At 41.6% G+C, this 20,658-nt stretch overlaps 2 protein-coding genes across 5 annotated transcripts in view; both read right to left on the minus strand.

The window, feature by feature from the left end:
• Positions 1-20,658, minus strand: part of LOC124466276 (nucleus accumbens-associated protein 2) — a 148,193-nt gene that overhangs the window by 12,552 nt on the left and 114,983 nt on the right. For 3 of the 4 annotated variants that reach the window (XM_047018059.1, XM_047018060.1, XM_047018061.1), the window contains one exon: positions 18,596-19,345. In XM_047018059.1, the coding sequence (XP_046874015.1) occupies positions 18,596-19,345 (750 nt within the window). The remainder of the gene's footprint in view (positions 1-18,595; positions 19,346-20,658) is intronic. The other variant, XM_047018062.1, reaches the window with a different exon arrangement.
• LOC124466277 (zinc finger BED domain-containing protein 4-like) lies at positions 10,154-12,350 on the minus strand. Its single transcript, XM_047018063.1, has 3 exons — positions 11,375-12,350; positions 11,166-11,250; positions 10,154-11,064 (listed from the first exon to the last, which is right to left on the minus strand). The coding sequence occupies exons 1-3, from the start codon at positions 12,338-12,340 to the stop codon at positions 10,829-10,831; spliced, it is 1,287 nt and encodes a 428-aa protein (XP_046874019.1). The 5' UTR covers positions 12,341-12,350; the 3' UTR covers positions 10,154-10,828.

The raw sequence follows: 20,658 nt of genomic DNA on the forward strand, positions 1-20,658 counted from the left end.
TTGGTGAGGGAGCTGATGTTCAGTTCCCACCTGAGGTCCTGGGAGAAGATAGCGCCCAGGAAGTGGAAGGACTCCACAGTGTTGACTGGGGAGTCACTCAGGGTGATGGGGGTGAGTGGACTCTGTTCTACCTGAAGTCCACAACCATTTCCACTGTCTTGAGAGCATTGAGTTCTAGGTTGTTCTGGCTGCACCAGGTCACCAGGTTTTCCGCTTCCCACCTATAATCAGACTCGTTTCCACCAGAGATGAGCCCAATGAGGGTGGTGTCGTCCGCAAACTTCAGGAGTTTGACGGATGGATGACTGGAAGTGCAGCTGTTGGTGTGCAGGGAGAAGAGCAGAGGAGAAAGGACGCAGCCCTGAGGAGATCCGGTGCTGATGGAGCGGGAGTCAGAGACTTGTGTTCCCAGTTTAACGCACTGCTTCCTGTCAGACAGGAAGTCTGTGATCCACCTGCAGGTGGAATCAGGCACGTTCAGCTGGGAGAGCTTGTCCTGAAGCAGGGCGGGATGATGGTATTGAAGGCAGAGCTGAAGTCCACAAACAGGATCCTGGCGTAGGATGCTGGGGAGTCCAGGTGCTGTAGGGTGAAGTGGAGGGTCATGTTAACTGCATCGTTCACAGACCTGTTGGCTCTGTAGGCAAACTGCAGGGGGTCCAGTAGAGGGTCTGTGATGGATTTAAGGTGTGCCAGCACCAGGTGCTCGAAAGACACGGAGGAGGGTGGAGGACTTGAGACAGGCTGGCACATGGCATGTCTCCAGGGAGTTGTTAAAGATGTAGGTAAACACCAGAGACAGCTGGTCAGCGCAGTTCTTGAGGGTGGCTGGAGAGACAGAGTTCGGCCCAGCTGCTTTGCAGGGGTTCTGTCTCGAACAGTTTGTTCACTTCTCTCTCCTGAATGGAGAGATTTTTCACTGTAGAGGGGGGGTGGAAAGGGGTTGTTCAGGACTGTCCAATTGTCAATCAAATCTACCGTAGAACTCATTCAGGTCGTTGGCCAGGCGGGAGTCGTTAGTGGAGTGGGGGCTCTGGGTTTGAAGTTGGTAACCTGCCTGAACCCTCTCCAGACAGAAGCAGAGTTGTTAGCAGAGAAATTATGTTCTACTGTAGTCTCTCCGAGTACAGTCGTTTAGCCTCTCTCACCACCTTGCTTAAACTGTTCTTTGACTCCTTGAATATGTCCCTGTCCCAACTCCTAAACGCTGCCTCTTTGTCCAGCCTCAGCCTTCTGAGTTCGTTGTTGTTGAGGCTCACCCTGGTGCGTGTTGGTATTGTGGAAAAGAAAGAGGTCGGGCGGAGAGTGAAGGTTTCTTTTATTGCATCCGAAACAAAAAAACTTTAAGTACCTGGCAGACAGGGTCCGGTGGCCCGTCTTTGGTTGCCTCCGTGGGTTTAGCGAGGGAGGGGGCCGACTCTGACTTTCCTTGTTTACACACTGATGTCAATTACACATCAGCTTGTTGTCAAAACACTACACACAATGCTCAGTTGTTGCACACACTTTTTAAGTAAAGTCTCAAAGCATCAACCTACAACACACAAATATTCAAATCTCTAAACACTCAGGTCTAGTGAGCAATTTGCGATCAGGACTGCAGCATAGAAAGGGTCTTGAGCCTCTGTTTTGTTTGGTGAACAATGGAGAACTTAAAACATATTGACAACCAGAGAAAGAGAGGGGTAAGAGTGAGAGTAGGAGGAGGACTAGGAAGAGAACAAGGAGGAGGAGGGAAAGGAAGAGGATGACAAGAAGGAGGAGGAAGAGGAGGAGGAAGAGGAGGAAAAGGAGGAGGGAGAGGAAGAGGGGAAGAAGAAGGAAGAGGAGGAGAAAGAAGAAGGAGAACGGTGATCTCTAATGAGATTCGGGCCACCGTAGTTGACCATGTACCCAACCATGGTTTGAGCATGAGGGAGAATGGCCAGAGGGTCCAAACCAAATCACTTCCGCTTGTAAGTCCCATACATTCAGCACTGACGCATGTATTGTACCTGTAATCCAATATTGTTCCTTTTCTACAGTGTCTGACCCACTGTAGCCCACTGTGTTGACCTATCTGTGTCCATACTATAACTTGCATTATCATGCTGTCTATTTCAGCGGATCCAGGAGCATGTCACAGCTAATAAGCTATATGAATACATATTCATTGATGAGGTTAAATTCAACCTGAGGTCTGTTCCATAAAGCAAGTTTACCGAATAAGTCAGATTTATGTCAGTTAATCTGACTCATTTCTAGTTCATTCGGTTCCATAAAGATAGCTCAACGTAGTTCGAACCCGGTTACTATGGCAACTTAGGCTGCAAAACTAGTCTGGTCCGGGGCAGGCTAACTTGGTGCTGAACCAGACCTTCCTGTAACACTGACCCAACGGGAAAACGATGATTTACCACAGATATTCTCATTTTCTTATTCTCGTCAGTTCAATATGTTCAACATTGATAGAAAATCAACTTAAATAGCCTACATAGGCTACAACATTTAGCCTAATGCATTGAACAATGATGAACAATGATTTAATACACGCCACGTTAAACGTACCCTTACGGAAGGAAAATATATTGCAGTATATTGGAAAATATTATGTGATATATTAGGCAATATATGTCCATATATGGGATTTAATAATTATATTGTACGGAAATACATTGGATAATATATTGATGATAAATATATTACAAATATATTGTAAACTATAATATATATATTCATGTAATATATTGCAATATATTGCAAAATACAGCAATGATTGCCGTTTTCCATATATTGCAACATATTCAACATGAATATATGATATGTGTTTATATATCCCAAAATATATGCAATTTTAAATCTATAAATACCACCATAATGTATTCCGATTTATATGGGAAAATGTATTGGTAATATATGTAAAGATATGGTGTCACATGTATGTTTAATATATGGTAGAATATCTGAATTATATGTAAAAAAATATAGCTGTAAGCAGCAATGGCGAATTCCTCCTTTAAAATGGCAAAATATTGTAAAATTTACATAATAGATAGTTACACTGGGATTACCCAGAAAACCAGAAACTGTTTTGTAAAAAAAAAAAAAACACCTATGTCTGGAGTTGAACCTGGAACCCTTCGGTTACCAGCACAACCTCTCATCCATTTGAGCCATTCCAATGTTCAGTTACTCATTAATAAAATAAGACGTTTCAGCGCAAAAAAAAACTGTGTCCTTGGGCAAGGCAATTCACCCTACTTGCCTCGGGGTATGTCCCTGCACTTACTGTAACTTACTGTAAGTCACTAGATAAGATCGTCCGCTAAATGACTAAATGTAAATATCACCATATATGTCTGTACATTGTATGGGCATGTTCTCATATATGTACACATGCATTGTACAATATATCTTTCCATATAATTTCACATATATTTAAAATATATTCTACCATATATGAAGCATACATGTGACACTATATCTTTACATATATTACCCATACATTTTCCCATATAAAGCGGCATAGATTATGGTGGTTATTTATGAATACATAATTGCATGCATATATTTTGGGATATATAACCACATATATTGTATATTCATGTTCCATATATTGCAATATATGGAAAACGGCAATCATTGCTGTATTCTGCAATATATTGCAATATATTACATGAATATGTATTATAGTTTAAAATATATTATTAATATATTTATCATCAATATATTATCCCATGTATTTCCATATATAATATATTGGTCAATGTAATGGAAAATAATATATTATAATATATTAAAATGTATTTCAAATCATATATTGGTAAATATATTTTCTTTCCGTAAGGGCTACTCCGTACTTTATGATTACGGACACATGGGAAGGGCCTACGCATAGTTGGAACGCCCTGAAACGCCCTCTCCGTCGTCTGCGGGGCTGACGGAGACCTCTCCCGTGCACCGTTGAAATTCCTGTCGATCCGTCATGCCGTGCTGTACGCGACGGATACCCCTTGGCCCGTGATTGGTCCGCTACGACATCATTTCCAAACGACATCATTTCCGACTTCGACAGAAAGGCGTTTTCTCTAAGGTCCTCTTTTTGAAAGACGTCTGTGATGAGAAATTCTTGGAGAGAAAGTGAGCTAGTTTATGCTCTACTCTAGCGAATTCAGAAACGTGAGTTTGTTGTCTGCACTGACTGCCACAGTTTAGTGACCTAGAGTAGTACATTGTAGTTTTGACAGTACATAGTTTGTATGGATCTTTTTGTTTCCAATTATATCAGTCTTTTTGTTTATCATTTTTGACATTGGATTATACACTTGGTGTTGGAGAAATGAATTCCCAAAACCAGAGCCTTGTCTATATCGCAGGGGTGTCAAACTAATTTTCACCGAGGGCCACATCAGCATTATGGTTGCCGTCAAAGGGCCAGTTGTAACTACGATGTAACGTCAGTAACGATGTAAAAACATGGTGTTTTTGTTGTAGCTTTTGTGAACATAGGGCCTATTATGCTGCAATTAAAGTCTGCCTTTTAATTCTTGGACAATCTGCTGTTTTTCTTGGAGGATAAATTTGCAAATATTTCTCAGTGTTTGGTGACAAAATGCAAGCACGCATAGCGCAAGAGCAACACTTTTTTTGCCCTTCATTTGAACGCAGAATAGCTTTTTGAGCTTTATGTAAAATAAACATTGCCGTTTTCCTAATGAAGGTGATGTCTTCATCATCAGCAATACCAACTTGGGTTGAATGCCCGAGGACCTTGGCTTAAAATGCACATGGGGTACGTTCGCAGAACCGGCTGCATTGGAGTGCTGTCATTCAATCCATGCTCGCCTTCACCCAGTTAAACTTTGCGTTTAACACTGATGTGCATACACTGCTTTCTAGAGGCGGGATGTCGTCACTTTGCCGTAACACAATCGAAATGCATGGTGAGAGATGTCGTTTATGGTCAATGCACGCTGTAAAGCAACGTAGACTTATTTCAATAACCCATTAAGCTTCCGCGGGCCACAGAAAATGACGTGGCGGGGTATATAAGATAAGCATATCATTTTGTTATAGAGTGCTACTATTTTCCCCACAAATAATACCTACCATGATAGAGATAAGTTTGCTCTTTCAGGTGGTTATATTGCATTAGACACAGTCTTTAATATAATATTATGTGACTGCCCCTGCTGCACTCATCGTCTGACTAGTGACAGCTGGTAAGAGGGTCACACGTGTGATGAGAGGTGGGAGATAAACAACGACGATTTCTAACTTACAAAGACGCAACAAAGCAACTTGTTTTCGACAAAAAAACGCTTCTCCACCTACTGTTCTGGCGGTGAATTGTTTTCAGCACCCCCAGCCTTCGGAGAACCATAAAGGCAACAGAAATGCTAATTAATCCGTCCTATCCGGCGGCCCGCCCATCCGTAACGGAGTCTGAGTACCATACTGGCACCTTAAAGGCCGATATATGCTTCTGCGTTTTTCGAAAAACGGACACATGGGAACGCCCTCGTCTCCGTGGGACGCCCTCTACAAGCTCTCCGTCAGCCCTCGCAGAGCTTGACGTGCACCTCCTTAATTTTGTACCACTCCATTGTAGCTACGGCGAGCTACGGAGAGCTACGGAGCCCCCATTGGCTGTGATTGGTCAGTATTAAGTACCGCTTGCATCAAGGGTAGGGGCGGGGTTGCCGTGATAGCAGGACGAACAGAATCCTTTGACCGCCATTGCTTGTAAAGTTTTTACAATTCATATTTCAGCTAAACGGTACATGTAAATCAGAATCTGAATTAAAACGTGATGAGAAATGGGCAGTGTAGTTGCTGAAAATGTGCGTATTTTATTGATGGAACGGCTAATTTGTAAATTTGTTCCGACTTTTCGGTAACCTAGGTAAATAAACACTCAATGACATCTAAACAAAAAACCGTTGCGCCACCTACTCTTCTGGCGGTGAATTGTTTTAAGCACCCACAGCCTACGGAGAACCATAAACGCAGTCTATCCGTCCGTATCCGTGCGCCCGCCCATCCGTAAACGGAGACGCAGAAGCATATTTCGGCCTTAAGGCTGGGTGTCAAACCTGCCCCCACCTCTCATATGCTAAAGTCTGGAGTTTCTGGACGGTCTCAACTTGATGGCTCTCACACCCCATTCAAGATGTGGTCTGATTGGTTGTTCTTGTGTATAAAGGAAATTGTAATGCATTGTACTTTGGATTCTTCATCTCCTGAGACCTTCTCCTCAGTTCTCCCTTGTCCTACTGTCCTACTCCTTGCTCACGTCTTGCTTTCTCTCTGATTTACAATGATCAGGTAGAGTGGGTAAGATTTAAAGCCTTCATTTTGTAACATGTTTGCCTTGTAATTGATTTCATTCATTTGCAATGTTATTAAATGCATATTTCATTTAACCGTACTTTGACCATTCTTGCTCTGCTTTAACCCATATTGTTAAATACCTAGAATTCTATTGGTATTGGCATTATTTGGTTCATGCTAATACACTGTTCAGTTTCCCATCTTCCTTTAAACCATAGGGGAATTCGTTTTGGTTGCCTGGCCAAAATGTTACTCCCTACATTATAACAATGATCGCTTCCAGCAAACTTCTTTTGAATTAGCCATTTCCCCCTAAATAAATGTCAATCTTACGGTATTTACGTTTTTGGGGGCACATTTTCAGTTAGCAGGTGGTACTGTTTGAATCGGGATTCCATTCGCAATACTGCCGTTGACAACCTTCTTAGAATACCTTCTAGATGGCTGAGCGGTTAGGGAATCAGGCTATTAATCAGAAGGTTGCCGGTTCGATTCCCGGAACCGCATGAAGCTGTTTCCTTGGGCAAGGCAATTCACCCTACTTGCCTCGGGGTATGTCCCTGTTTTTACTGTAACTTACCTGTAAGTCACTCTGGATAAGATCGTCTGCTAAAGGACTAAATGTAAATATCACCATATATGTCTGTACATTGTATGGGCATGTTCTCATTTATATACACACATGCATTGTACGATATATCTTTCCATATAATTTTACATATATTTAAAATAAATTCTACCATATATCAAGCATACATGTGATACTACATCTTTAGATATATTACCCATACATGTTCCCATATAAAGCGGGATATAAATTGCATATATTTTGGGATATATAACCACATATATTATATATTAATGTTCCATATATTGCAATATATGGAAAACGGCAATCATTGCTGTATTCTGCAATATATTGCAATATATTACATGAATATATATTATAGTTTATAATATATTAGCAATATATTTATCATCAATATATTATCCCATGTATTTCCATACATTATATATTGGTCAATGTAATGGAAAATAATATATTACAATATATTAAAATGTATTTCAAATCATATATTGGTAAATATATTTTCTTTCCGTAAGGGTTTAGCCCCGCTTGACTTGTGAAGCTAATTCAAGTCTGTTTTGGGACTTTAAGTCCAACTTATTTGAGCGGCCTTTATGGAACAGGCCCCTGGAGGCGCCAGGGGCAGAAATGTCATTGGCCAGCGCGCCATTGTTGAGGTCCCCGGCCAGCGTGGTGGGAACATCACTTTGTGTGCTGCAATGGGTTGAGCAGGCCAAAACATTTTTTGATATGTTCGCTGTTTTATGTTTGACTATGAAAAAAGTAGGCCTGCCTATACTGAGACATTTTACAAAAGGAGAATTGGCTCAATCTCCAGAGTCATTGTCATTTATATGGTGTGTTCCATTTCTATAATTTTGTTTTCAATTTTGCACTACAGTGTGCTGTAGTGCACACTGTAGTGCACTACAGCACTACAGTGCCCCCCTCCAAAGTCAGGGGGCGGGTTAAAGCCTGTGATTGGTGAATGAAAAGTTATACACACCAGACAGGTTCAACCAGTCGATCAAGCTCTCTTCGATCCAGAGGGATCTTCTATCATATCACTATGCAGCCTCAATAGGGATGTGCGATACTGCAAAAATGTGGTATCGATCCGATACCAAGTAAATACAGGGCCAGTATTGCCAATACCAATACTGATACTTTTTACTTATAAAAGCAGTTTATCAACTTTTGTGTAGGGGGAAGCAATGGTTCATAATTTATGAAGTGAATCCATCATGAGTCATATGGCTGAGCGGTGAGGGAGTTGGGCTAGTAATCAGAAGGTTGCTGGATCGATTCCCCGCCAGGCCAAATTGTGTTGCGTCCTTGGGCAAGGCACTTGCCCCGGTGGGATTGTCCCGGTACTTACTGTAAGTCGCTCTGGATAAGAGCTAAATGTAAATCATCAATATGAAAATTTGAATTTTCATGATCATTGAATGATTTCATGATTTTCCTTTAATTAATTATTCATGATTATGATCATAAGAAAACACAGGACAAAGAGTTTTGCCAAAAATACTGTTATTATAGTGTTGCTGCTGGGTCAAGTTACTGCACATGCACACCAGCAACAACTCACAGCAGAGCAGGGGAGGGGCAAAGTGAGCTTGAGCGAAGTTATAGGAGCGATGTTTACACAACCACTATGATGTAAAGGGAGTTGTGTACTGAATGTAGAAAAGATAAATTGAAACGTAAGTATCGATTTCATCGCGCCAGTATCAATCAATACTGATACCAACGTTGGTATCGATACTATTGATAGCCTTCTTTAGATCAATTTGCCCACCCCTACCATCTCGCCCAGGAATGTGAACACGTTTTCATTGATGTCTGGGTCAGTCAGGTCCGATTTTATTGCATATTTTCAGCGAAGCTCTCAATATGATGTAAAAAAATTTAGTGAATTGGCAGTTGCCTCCATCTCTTCAGCTACAGCCAACATTACGACCACTGTAGCATGCAATATTTCATTCATTGAATTCGCAAAAGGTGCTGCCATCTTGAATAAGTCAAAAGCAGTCGATTCAGGTTGAACCACCAATCAGAGGCTTTAACCCGCCCCCTGACTTGGTGACGGGTGACGACAGATTTATTTTTCTGCAGCATTTGACTAGCCTGGTTCTGCCCTCCTACGTACTTCCGCTCAATTTTGATTTTGCTTCTGTTCTAGGTCTGGCCATGAGGTACCTAAGTCACATGTCTCCTGTTAATTTTCTGCTGGCCAATCAGCGAACAGAGGGAGTGGCGCTAGTTTTTGTTGTAGTTCCGTAATGGCGGCAGAGATAGATGCGAGCGAAGCCATTCGGTCCGTTGTAGCAACGCTGCCGAATGTCCATAAGCTAAAGCCGGAGCAAGAACAAGTTTTACTGAGTTTTGTTGGCGGCCATGATGTTCTGGCCCTCCTCCCCACGGGGTTCGGGAACAAGTTGATTTTCCAGCTACGGCAGCTAGCTGTGTTACAGTATTGGTGAAGGAATTGGCTATGGCGAACGCTAGCAATTGGTTGTGGCAGATCAGAGTGGCTCTGGGCAGATCCAATAGTTTTAAACTTCAACAGAGCACCCGCCTACAAGGAAGTCAACTCTTGTCAATGGAGCGAGGCCAGACTCTCTGTACAGATGAAATGTACGAGAGTCTGGTTAGGACCAGGCTAGCAAATTACACCATGGATAAATGAAAGTATAAATAAATAAATGTGAACAAATTAAAACGTAAATCTATATGTATAGCCTACACACAAGTACATGTAACATTTCTATATGTAGTGTCTCATTTTATTAATTGTATGATATCATTATTAATTGTATTATATAATTATTTATTTATTCAAGTATTTAGCCATTTAATTATTTATTTATCCAGTTTTGGTCCCTATAATCCTCCATAACGCATTTATAGACCTACTGCAGTCAAACCCGCAGCGTGTATGACATCCTTTATAATAGTTCATTTTTGCTGAATGATTGAAGGGCTAGACAACAAACTTTCTAATGAAATAGAACTGTATATCAACGCGGAAATAACTGACAGATTGACGGAGGCAAGTTCATTTTCAGACCTTGCCTCCGTGCAAGAAGCGCCATTTAACGATCATTACGTGTCAGTAACAGCGTCCCTGTCATGGCCACAGCCGTGCCCCCCTGGTTTCAGTTTTTGCCCTGCCCTAGTGTTTCCGTCTCATTGTCTTCACCTGTGTCTCGTTCAGTTCCCGTTAGTTTCATTGTGTCCACCTGTGTCTTGTTTCTGTATATTTAGTGATGGGGGAAACAAAGCTTTCCGAAGCAACAAGCTATTTGACACAATTGTCTCGAAAAAGTATCGCTTTTTCAAAGCGTTCGATACATTTTCTCCATAGGAAAACATCTGCTGGTCAAATTATGGTATGGCGACTGTATCGAGCAATGGAAGGAATCAAGTGACGTCAAGTCCTCGAGATGTCAGTCTCACAATCGTCTTTGACAACTTTATAAATAAAGGTTATGTGACAAATGTGTAAGTGTCAAATATATGTTATCAAATATTTTGTCGTAATATAAACAACGTAACGTCTTTGCTATTTTAGATTAATAACATTTCTGTTTTGGTTCTTATAGCAATATTCACACATGCAGTTACTGTCGGTATAGCCTTGCGGTAAGAGCTCTGCCTGCCAGATAAGACTTGCGGGTTTGAATCCTGGTGATGTCGTTTTAGAGGAAGTATATTCTAAATTAATAAATTATTATTTGATAATTATTTGATACAGTAGTGGCTTACGTTTTGGAACATGCTTTTGCAACTGGGAAAGGGATGGACACATTTGAAGGCTGGAAAAACTAGATGTAGCCTATGTGCTTGTGTAAACAATGCAAGGTGTTGATTACAGAACTGGTCAATTGGGGATGGTTCAAAGATTTTTATTCAAGAAAAGTATTTTTTACACAGTGCTGGAACTCAAACGTCTTCTTTTTTTATCTCACCAGCCTTGGAAAACACTCTCTCACAAGGTACTGATGTGGCTGGCATGTGTAAATATATCATACACAGTTGGAACAAATTGGGATATACTGTTCGTCTCGTGGCCCAGTATGCCAATGGACCCTCCCCTCTGGGGAGGTAGGGGTCACTGAGGTACCGCTGGACCTCCACTGTAGCGTCTGCCACAGCACTCTGGACATTACGTGTTGCACCTGCCGGGAACCACGAAAAGGAAATGTTGCATTTAGTTCATGCAAAGCGCTGTCAAATTGTCACCTTTTCAAATGATCCTCAACAATGTTTTGTAACCAACCAATGCGACTGTCCAGTAGCTCCCAAAGGTTGTCCGTGTCCTGTCCAGCCATTGATGTCCCTGGCCTCTCCTCTGGTGGGACTGACTGCCAAAACAAAGATAAGATTAATGGTGTGGTCCCCAGGGGGGAGATTTCTTCAGGACATGCCTTTAAGTAATACAATAAAGGATCAGACAATGACAATATGATACAAAGGGAAACGTATTACCTGAGTGGTTGCAGAGGAACGTTGAATGTACTTCAAGCATTCAGCTGTGATCCTTTTTACTGCTTCCTGTGCATTGGTCTGATTTCCAAATGCTAAGGTCTTGAACCCTGGGTCCAGCACCGTAGCCATGGCCAGGACACTAACATTTTCCACACTGCACTTGGCCTTCATTTGATGAAGAAGATTTTGTCCCAACAGTAAGGCAGTTGTGTTGCCCATATTGGAACACTTTGAAGCAACCTTGTGCTGCAGCATTCTGAGGATTGGGATGACCTTTGAAGATGACACTCTCTTCTCTTCAGAGAGCTCTACATTGGCGTGATTAAAAGGCCCAAGGATTTCCAGGCACTCGGATACAGTCTGTAGTTCCGTGGTACTTAAGGCAGGGATGTCCATAGTTAGACTGCCCAGGGCTGCTCCCACTGCCAGGCGCTGCTCATACATTCTTTCGAGCTTTTGGAAAGTGCTGTTCCATCTCGTTTCCACCTCCTGGACCAACTTGAGAGTGGGAATCCCCAGCTGGCCTTGAGTCACTGAGAGTCTCTCTTTGGCATTGGTGCTGGACTTGAAGAACGCCACAATCCTCCTGGTTCGGGTGCGGATGTCCTGTATCTCAGGGGTGACCTCCAGTGCCTTCTTCACCACCAGGTTGAGGGTGTGGGCAAAACAAGGCACATGGCGCATTTTCAGTAGCTTTGCACATAAAATCATGTTGGAAGCATTGTCAGTAATGAGGCAATGAACTTTGTCCTTCAGGCCCCATTCTTCAAGAAGAACATTCTTGGCCTCCTTTATGTGCTCGGCTGTGTGCGTTTGCGGGAACTTGGTCACCCCGAAGAGCACGGTGGAGAGTTTGAAATCAGCATCAATGAAATGGCATGTGATGGCAAGGAAGGCATCCATGTTCATGGAAGTCCACATGTCTGATGTCAGACTCACTGACTGGACCTCTGACATCCCAGCCATAGCCTTTGCTTTAGTGACCTCATACTTGGAGGCCACCAGGTGGCAGTGCCTGTCTGGTGGGCAGGATGTACGTAGGATCAAGTTTATTTACGAATCCTTTAAATCCCTCATCATCCACCACAGAAAATGGCTGGGAGTCCTTGACAACCATTGCAACAAGAGCCTCGTCCAGTTCTGCTTGCCGACCTTTAAAATAAAATAGTATAAACCATTGTTATTGTTTGGTTAAGCACTTTGACAATTTAGCAACCTCTTCAATATTATTAGAGTGGATATGTGTTTGCCTGTCTTGAACAGCAAATGGGTTAACATACCTTGCCTAGTAGGAGCACCTGCAGAAGCAGATGCACTAGTACCAGCACCAACTGGGTTGGGTGAAGTGTCTGGATGCTTTGATCTTAAATGCCGCAACATGGAAGACGTATTATTGCTGTACGCCAACTCTTGGATACAGATCAAACACTTAACTTTCCCAGATCTAAGCAAGTCAAAATGCTCCCACACATACGATCTTGCTCGTTTTTGTGGTGCTGCTTCCATTCTCTCTCCCTCACTATCTCACCCTCTCTCACTCTCTCTCACCCCCTCTCTCTCACTGTCTATCCCTATCTATCTCAATCTATATGTATCTATCTCAATCTATCTGTATCTATCTCAATCTATCTCAATCTATCTGTATCTATCTCAATCTATCTATCTCAATCTATCTGTATCTATCTCAATCTATCTATCTCAATCTATCTGTATCTATCTCAATCTCTGTATCTCTCAATCTATCTATCTGTATCTATCGCTGTCAATCTATCTATGTGTCTCTGTCAATCTATCTGTATCTATCTGTTAATCTATCTATGTGTCTCTGTCAATCTATCTGAATCTATCTGTCAATCTATCTATGTGTCTCTGTCAATCTATCTATATCTATCTGTCAATCTATCTATGTGTCTCTGTCAATCTATCTGTGTCTAGCTCTAGCAATCTATCTGTATCTCTGGCTCTCTCAATGAATGTAGTCTCTAGCGTCCGTAAATATGTCTCCTCTCTATATAACCCACAAATGTTAGTGATTTCTGATGTCTTTTAAGCGATTGAATAAATGCCGCTCGTCTCTGATCCTATTAGAATGTAGCACGACACGTGTGAGTCGTGTGACGTCACACTTCAACACTTCGACAGGTGATCACGTGGTTTTTGCCCATTTGAAGCCACGCTCGACACGTTTGTGTCGGTACAAATTGTTTCGGAAGGTCGATACCGCCTCGTGAGCACGGTATCGAGCGTAACATCACTAGTATTAAACCCTTTTTGTTCCACAACGCCTGCCGATTCTCTTGCACTTGGGTCCTACCCCACCTCACGACGTGACAGTCCCTGTCTGGACACTGGGCAGTTTTCTTTTTGACCCTGGGAATCACCTGTTGTCACATGACTTCGACTGCCGACGGTAGCTGAATGATGGAGAGAGGGTCTTTAGAAAGGAAAGTTCCGGTTCAAAAAGTTGCCAGACGGCTCGGTTTACAAAACCAAGGCTGTGTGTACTGATTGTCAGGCTGACTTTAGTTATCAACGGTGTACTTCCAGCCTAAAATATCACACGCAAGCAAGCCCCACTGTTAGCAGCAGCAGTGTTAGCAGCAGCAGTGTTAGCAGCGTTCGCTCTGGTAATATACGGCAGACAACACTCGGAGAAGGTGTAGGGCTGTTTTGGCAGCCCCTTTGTCACTGGTCACCCAGACACTCGTCTGGGACAGTCGTTGATTTGTATTGCTAAAATGACAATCACACCTTAATGACACACCTCTGGAAAGGTGGTCTCAACAGTTGAAGAGGAAGGTGGACCGAGGATGACTCTGAAATTATCATTAAAAGTTGTGTTCTTGTAAATATAGTTCTAAACAGATTTTAATGTCATGTTTGATATGATTTTGTTTCTTATTATTATTACATTCTAGTAATCATTTTAATACTGTAACATGTACATTTACAGAGTTTACAGAGTTTCTGCTTGCAGCAGACCAATATGTGTTTAACATATTTTCTTGTCTTACAAGGGCACCTCTTGGTCTACTGCAGTCTTGATTAATGATCCAATTTGAATTTGTATGCGTTAGACAACGTTTCAGTCATATGTGTCCCCATTATAGTCAGGTTTGGGCGTATAGCTGTAGGAAGAAGTTTTACCAATCACTTTGAGTTCTGTTTACGATACAGCTCCTGTGCGTTAGGCGCCTAGTCTTCATTGTGAATACCTTTGTTAATCATTGCTCTGAAGGTATGTTTTGGATTTGATGATATTTCATTATCATTGTATTGATTATCTTACTATTTAGATAATAAACTATTATTGTGCATTTTGAAGTTACTTGTTCTCCTTGAAACGTATCTATCAAGCTACGGCGGTGAAAAGGTAGATCTAGTCTGGTCGATGCGGCTAACTTATTGTAAACATAGACTTTTGGAGTAGGTTTTAACTTAAGGCCTCTGAGTCACTTAAGTGGATCTCCACGCTCCGAAGGAATTTACCGGAGCCTCTGAGTGATCGATTACATATCCTACTAGATTTTTACCTACGTCAGAGTTTCATGTCATTAACTGTTTAGCGCTCAAGGTTACAGGTAACGCACTTGTGCACATTTCTAAAATTGGAGTCAGATATTAACGAGTCAACTATCTCCCTGAATATCTAATCAGAATTGAATTGTACTACCCAAGCCGGGGACAAACACGAGGCGTCTCCGGCCTTACAATTCACCACCTACAAAAGCAAGCTGCCCTATTGTCTGGAAATGTAAACAGACTTGTGTCTGAGCAGCTGGCTTGGGTCAACAAAATAGAAACAGTATTGTTCAAAATTAAGGCAAATATGAGGTTGCTTAAGTATCTGAAGCATGTTCTATTGAGAGGTTTATTGATTGATTTTTGTAAGGGCTTCTGACAGTCATGCTTTGTTGAGTGAGATTTTAATATTATGGAGCAGGATGTCGTAGAATGAGACTACGTGTCTTAAATGTATTTTATATTCTAGAACAAGTCTGATTTTGTGGATGGTTATTATAAATCAGTATAGTTTGTGAGTGAATAAAACTCCCTCACAATTTAAGTTGAGTTCCATCTGAACTCTGAGTCACTTACATATTTACATATGTAGGAAATGTAATCTCAAATTTAATACATGTAGTATGTAACTACATGTATGACATTTGAGATTACATTTCCTAAATATGTAACAATATGTTGTATGTTCAATATTGTAGGCCTACAGCCTATGTGTGAGTGAATAAAACTTCCTCACAATTAGGGCTAGGCAATAAATTGCAAAAAATAATTTTCGAAGTAATGACTTCCCTCAATAAAGATATCGTAACATTAATTATTTTTCAATAATATCGTTAATGTCGATAGAGAATAATTAGGAACAGAAGTCCATTTAATTTCTGTGATGAAGCAGGAAGTTGCGGAGAAGTAGCCTATGCTCATTAAAATATACTGAGCACCTTGAGTGGAGTAACTTATGTTAACCGCGGAAAATTAGTCTTACTGCCGAAAATAGTGGCAGCGATAGCCATGGCGAGGGAGCAACTTCCAATGAAGAAATTATTGATAAAAGGGTTTGTCTTCTTCAGTTATTTGGAAGGCTTTTTGAAATCCGACAAAGAGCAGAGCAATGTTCGGTGCAAATTGGTGTAGCTAGTAAACAAACAGGTGGCTATCAAGTCTGGTAATACGACAAACTGCAAATGTGGACTTCTTGTTGACCTCGACCTGGGACCTTGTTGGTCTCGGTTAACAAACGTAAAAAAAAAAAAGTCTGCTTACAAAGGTGTTTCTTATATACTAGTGTAATAATTGGACTAATACACTGTTCCTATTGGTCCAGAAGACGTTCTCAAAAGTTAATATATACGTTTATTGACCTCCCGAATGTTCGCAGAGGTAAATAAACGTTTTTAACCAACCAGAGAGTTGTTCTGTTCAGTTGTTGATATGTTGCCTTGGAGATGTAGTGACGTCACCAGTGCAAGTGCAGCTGATTGCTCTGACAACATGGCGTCTGCTCCAGATTCTACGTGTTTGATTGGGATCTTCCCACTTATTGTTGTAGTATATAAGAAACCAAATGTTTACTCTTCGACAGGTCAGCAAACGCTTTGTCGCCTCGATTTGTTAAAACGATTTGTTTGTAAACCTCGACCTACGGTCTCGGTTAAAAAACGTTATAACAAATCTCGGTTTACAAAGCGTTTGCAGACCTGTCGAGGAGTAAACATTTGCTGTTTGCAGATCTGTCTAAAAGTCCATATTTGTTTTTTTTATGTAATACAACAACACGTAGTAAAGTCCCAAATCAAAAACAACGAATCTGGAGCAGACGCTATGTTGTCAACATCTCCAAGGCAACCGCTTGCTAGGTCCGTAAATCTGGGGGGTATTCCAGAAAGCAGGTTATGTGACATACCCGGGTAAGTTAAGTCCCCAGCTGACACCCAGCGTTGTAGCAACATTGCCAGTAGGTTGCTGCAACATTGTGAATCAGTTGGTGGGTTAACTTACCCGGTTATGTTGCATAACCTGCTTTCTGGAATACCCCCCTGGAGAGGTCCGCAAACGGTTTTGCGGACTTCTTAGAACGTCTCTGGACGGCGTATTGGTCCAATTATAAAACTATATATATATGTATATAAGTAACAGCAAATGTTTATTCATCGACAGGTCTGCAAACGCCTTTGTAAATCGAGGCGACCGTTTGCTGACCTGTCGAAGAGTAAACATTTGGTTTCTTATATACTACAACAATAGATGGGAAGATCCCAATCCAACACGTCGAATCTGGAGCAGACGCCATGTTGAGCAATCAGCTGCACTTGCACTGGTGACGTCGCTACATCTCCAAGGCAACATATCAACAACTGTGGAGTTTCAATAAAATACTTTATTTTGTGAACAGAACAACTCTCTGGTTGGTTAAAAACGTTAATTTACCTCTGCGAACATTCGGGAGGTCAATAAACTGATTTATTAACTTTTGAGGACGTCTTCTGGACCAATAGACCAATTATCGCCCGACGTCACACAACTGTCAAGCAGGCTCAACTGCGCATGGCGGTTGCAAAAGACGAACTTCTCCCCGGTCTATTACACTTGGATTGTTGATCAGGTCATCATATATCTCTGGCCACTGGATTGCAGGGCTTGATATTAACTTTTTGAGGCTTTTGGCCTTTGGACAAATACATTTACGTTTCACTTGTCTACGCACAAAAGTCACTTGACCCCGGATACCCTTAAATAGCCTGACCAAGTGATCGGGCAAAACTAGCCTGGCTAACGGAGGTCGCTTTCTCAGGCAAATGACGAATGAACAGGCTCGGTTAAAGAAATCCGAGATGCTGGCTATCTTCATCAGGCTCGTATCTACATTAGGCTACATTAGTCTTCCCTGACGTTTCTGGTGTAAAATGGAGTAAAATACAACATTGTGCACACTGCCAGTGAGCGAGTCTGACTGAGGCTAATGTCAAAACAGTGTAACGGGGACTCAGTCTCACTCTGATTGCCAGTTTAAACAAATCCGAAAAATAATCGGACCAGCTGGCTAAAAGCAGAATTCTCACATCTCTTGAAAGCTGCCCTGCTCTACTTTTTAGATGTAGAATTTACTGTAAAACTGTAAAATTATTAACTTTGAGACATCACGTGAAGACATGGTTGCCGCTCGACTATGCAGTCTGTACCGGGCGACATTCTCACTCAAATTTCAAGACTTTCGTGAACTTTATGCCGAGTGTGGGGATTATTTTTTTTTTTGCTACTACTACAGATCTGTGGTCTATCGTCTTAATTATTGTTATCGAATGTAAATATCTATATCGATAATTTTTTACACATATCGCCCCCAGCCCTACTCACAATTTCCTCTTGTTATCCTCCAGTTATTTCAGTTTTTAAGCACACCTTTTTAATGTTATTTCACCCTCCCAAAATTATTAGGGTAAAATTTGATATAAAATTTTGATATGTAATAAATTGCATATATTTGCGATTAATCGCTATCAATCATATGAAATAATGCGATTAATCGTGATTAAATATTTTTGTCGCTTGACAGCCCTACTTTCCAGACATTCGCCCAGTTTCCCAGACATGGATTAAGCCTTTGGACTATGCTTAATCCATGTCTGTGAAACTGGGCAACAGTGCTAAAATAATATAAGGCTGTCCTTAAACATGAATCCTTGCATAAACAATAATACTTACTACCATAGGGGTTTGCTGATCGCCCATACAGATGACCATAGGCATCTTCTGTGATTCCATCAAACTGCTCCTCCTCAAACTCCTCATCCTCATTATGATATGACGTTGGGCTGTCCGTCATGGGCAGGCTGGATGCCCCTGGGCTGGACCTCTCAGCCCCGGCCCCTCCTCCAAGTGGATATGACGGCATTCCTGGGAAGATGGCGGTCCCACCTGCTGCCGTGTAAAACAGTGAACTTGCTCTCGCCAACCTTCCTGCCAGCTCACTAGATGAGGAACTCCCCCTTTTCTGATGGGACATGATGGACAGTCCTAAAGGACTTGCGTCTGGTCCTTCTTGCTTGATCTTCCTGGCACCTAGCAAAGGCGACCAGCCCTGTGGTCCCAAAACGGCAGCAGCTGGATTATTGTTACCGTTATTACTGGGACTTTGCGGTTCTGAGCCTGTTTCCTCTAAGGAACCAGCTGTCTGGGAATCACAGTGAGGAGAATTTGCTTTAAACATCAGGTCCATCCCCTTCTCCACAATATGCTGTATCTGTAGGTAGCCGGCTGTGTACATGACCACAAGTTGTTCACTAGCAGCCATGGTCAGCTTGCCGGTGTAGCAGAAAGAAAGGATCTGCTCAAAGCAAGCGGGGGTGACAGAGGAAGGCAGCTCAAACTGGGTCTTCAAGGAGCTGCTGAAGAGATCACGGAAATACAGACTGCTGGCAGCCAAAACTGCCCTGTGAGCATTGAAAGCCTGGCCTGGAGAGAAGGAGGAGAGGAAATTGATAAGAAATCATCATCTCAGACTTCAAAAGTAAAATATAACTGCCAGCAAGACTACGGTTTTCTCCTCAAAATGGCAAATTATTATAACAAATATCAGTACAGGGTTGGGGTAAAACTAAGGATTTTTGTAATCCTAAACAATTATGCCCATCTTTCTGGCAGAATCTAAATAAAAAATTATGGATATGGCTGGATTCAATCATCTAACTCTCAGTCAGCATTTTCACCAACTTTCTTACAGCTGCTGTTGGTTAGTTTGAAGTTCTGTTTCTGCTTGAAAAGGACAGAGTTTCTCCCAACGGCTTGTATTGTTAGCGTCAGGTTTAGCCCAAGTAAAATCACAGTAGAGGGTTGGGGTTTAACCCTCATGATTAAGGAATCCTAACATTGTGGCTGGATTAGAACCTCTGACGCTTCACTTTCAAACCCAACTTCTTTGCCAAGTGACCTATTCAAACTACTGCTTAGTTCGCTGTTCAGTTTCTGTATAAAAATTAAAGTTTCTCCTATAGCTAGCATTGTTAGCTTGAGTCAGATTTGACCCAAGTTCAAACATCAGTCATCTTTTGACATATCAAGGTGACATTTTGCAAGGTACTTCACAGTAATGTCATCTCGAAGTCTGTTAGTTTTGAAAAATCATCAGTCAAAATGGCATTAGATTTTTGGGACATATAGATATTGAGACAATGTGGACATTTACATAAATGGGCACCTTTCAATCATTTTGTACTGTATTAACTTTTGTTAAGCAACAAATTGAAAGACATCAATTCCACACATGTCTACCAAATGTCAAGTCAATTGGACCTACGGTTCAAGAGAAGAAGACCTTTGTAGGTTTTCCAAAATGTTTACTGTACAAGAAAATCCATCATGGCAGACCATATGGGTTGTTCACCATGAGAAATAAGACATGTAAAACAGTTGTCATATATTTTGGACTTATGAAGCAGTGGGAAAATCCTGTTGACTTTGGCGTTGGCTGTAGCGCCAGCTATAGACAAATGTGGGCCATTTGCGATGTGGGAGCGTGTGGCGAGTGATGACAGTTGGATATAGGGTGAATATGGGGTGTTTGTTTTCAATATAACAATAGACAAACATCAAACAAAAAACGGACCAATAACGGAGATGAGGCAACTATTTGGCAAACATTTTTTCTGTGCAGCTCAAGCATTCTTCTCCATTTCAAGATGAGCAAAATCACTCTATTTTTATTTTTCATGGTACTCGATTTTAGCACCACATTCTCCAAAAAACACCCTGTAGTGTATACAAGAAAA

The sequence above is a fragment of the Hypomesus transpacificus genome, unplaced genomic scaffold, assembly GCF_021917145.1.
Source record: "Hypomesus transpacificus isolate Combined female unplaced genomic scaffold, fHypTra1 scaffold_89, whole genome shotgun sequence".
In the NCBI taxonomy this organism is placed as follows: domain Eukaryota; kingdom Metazoa; phylum Chordata; class Actinopteri; order Osmeriformes; family Osmeridae; genus Hypomesus; species Hypomesus transpacificus.

Bases quoted from the DNA above. Each gene is read 5' to 3' on its own strand.
- LOC124466277 (XM_047018063.1), bottom strand. From the start codon at position 12,340: ATGGCTGGGATGTCAGAGGTCCAGTCAGTGAGTCTGACATCAGACATG. The intron at 11,251-11,374 runs GTAATACGTTTC...TTGTTTTGGCAG, and splicing joins GTTCCTCTGCAACCACTCAG to TCAGTCCCACCAGAGGAGAG. The intron at 11,065-11,165 runs GTTGGTTACAAA...GGTTCCCGGCAG, and splicing joins GCTACTGGACAGTCGCATTG to GTGCAACACGTAATGTCCAG.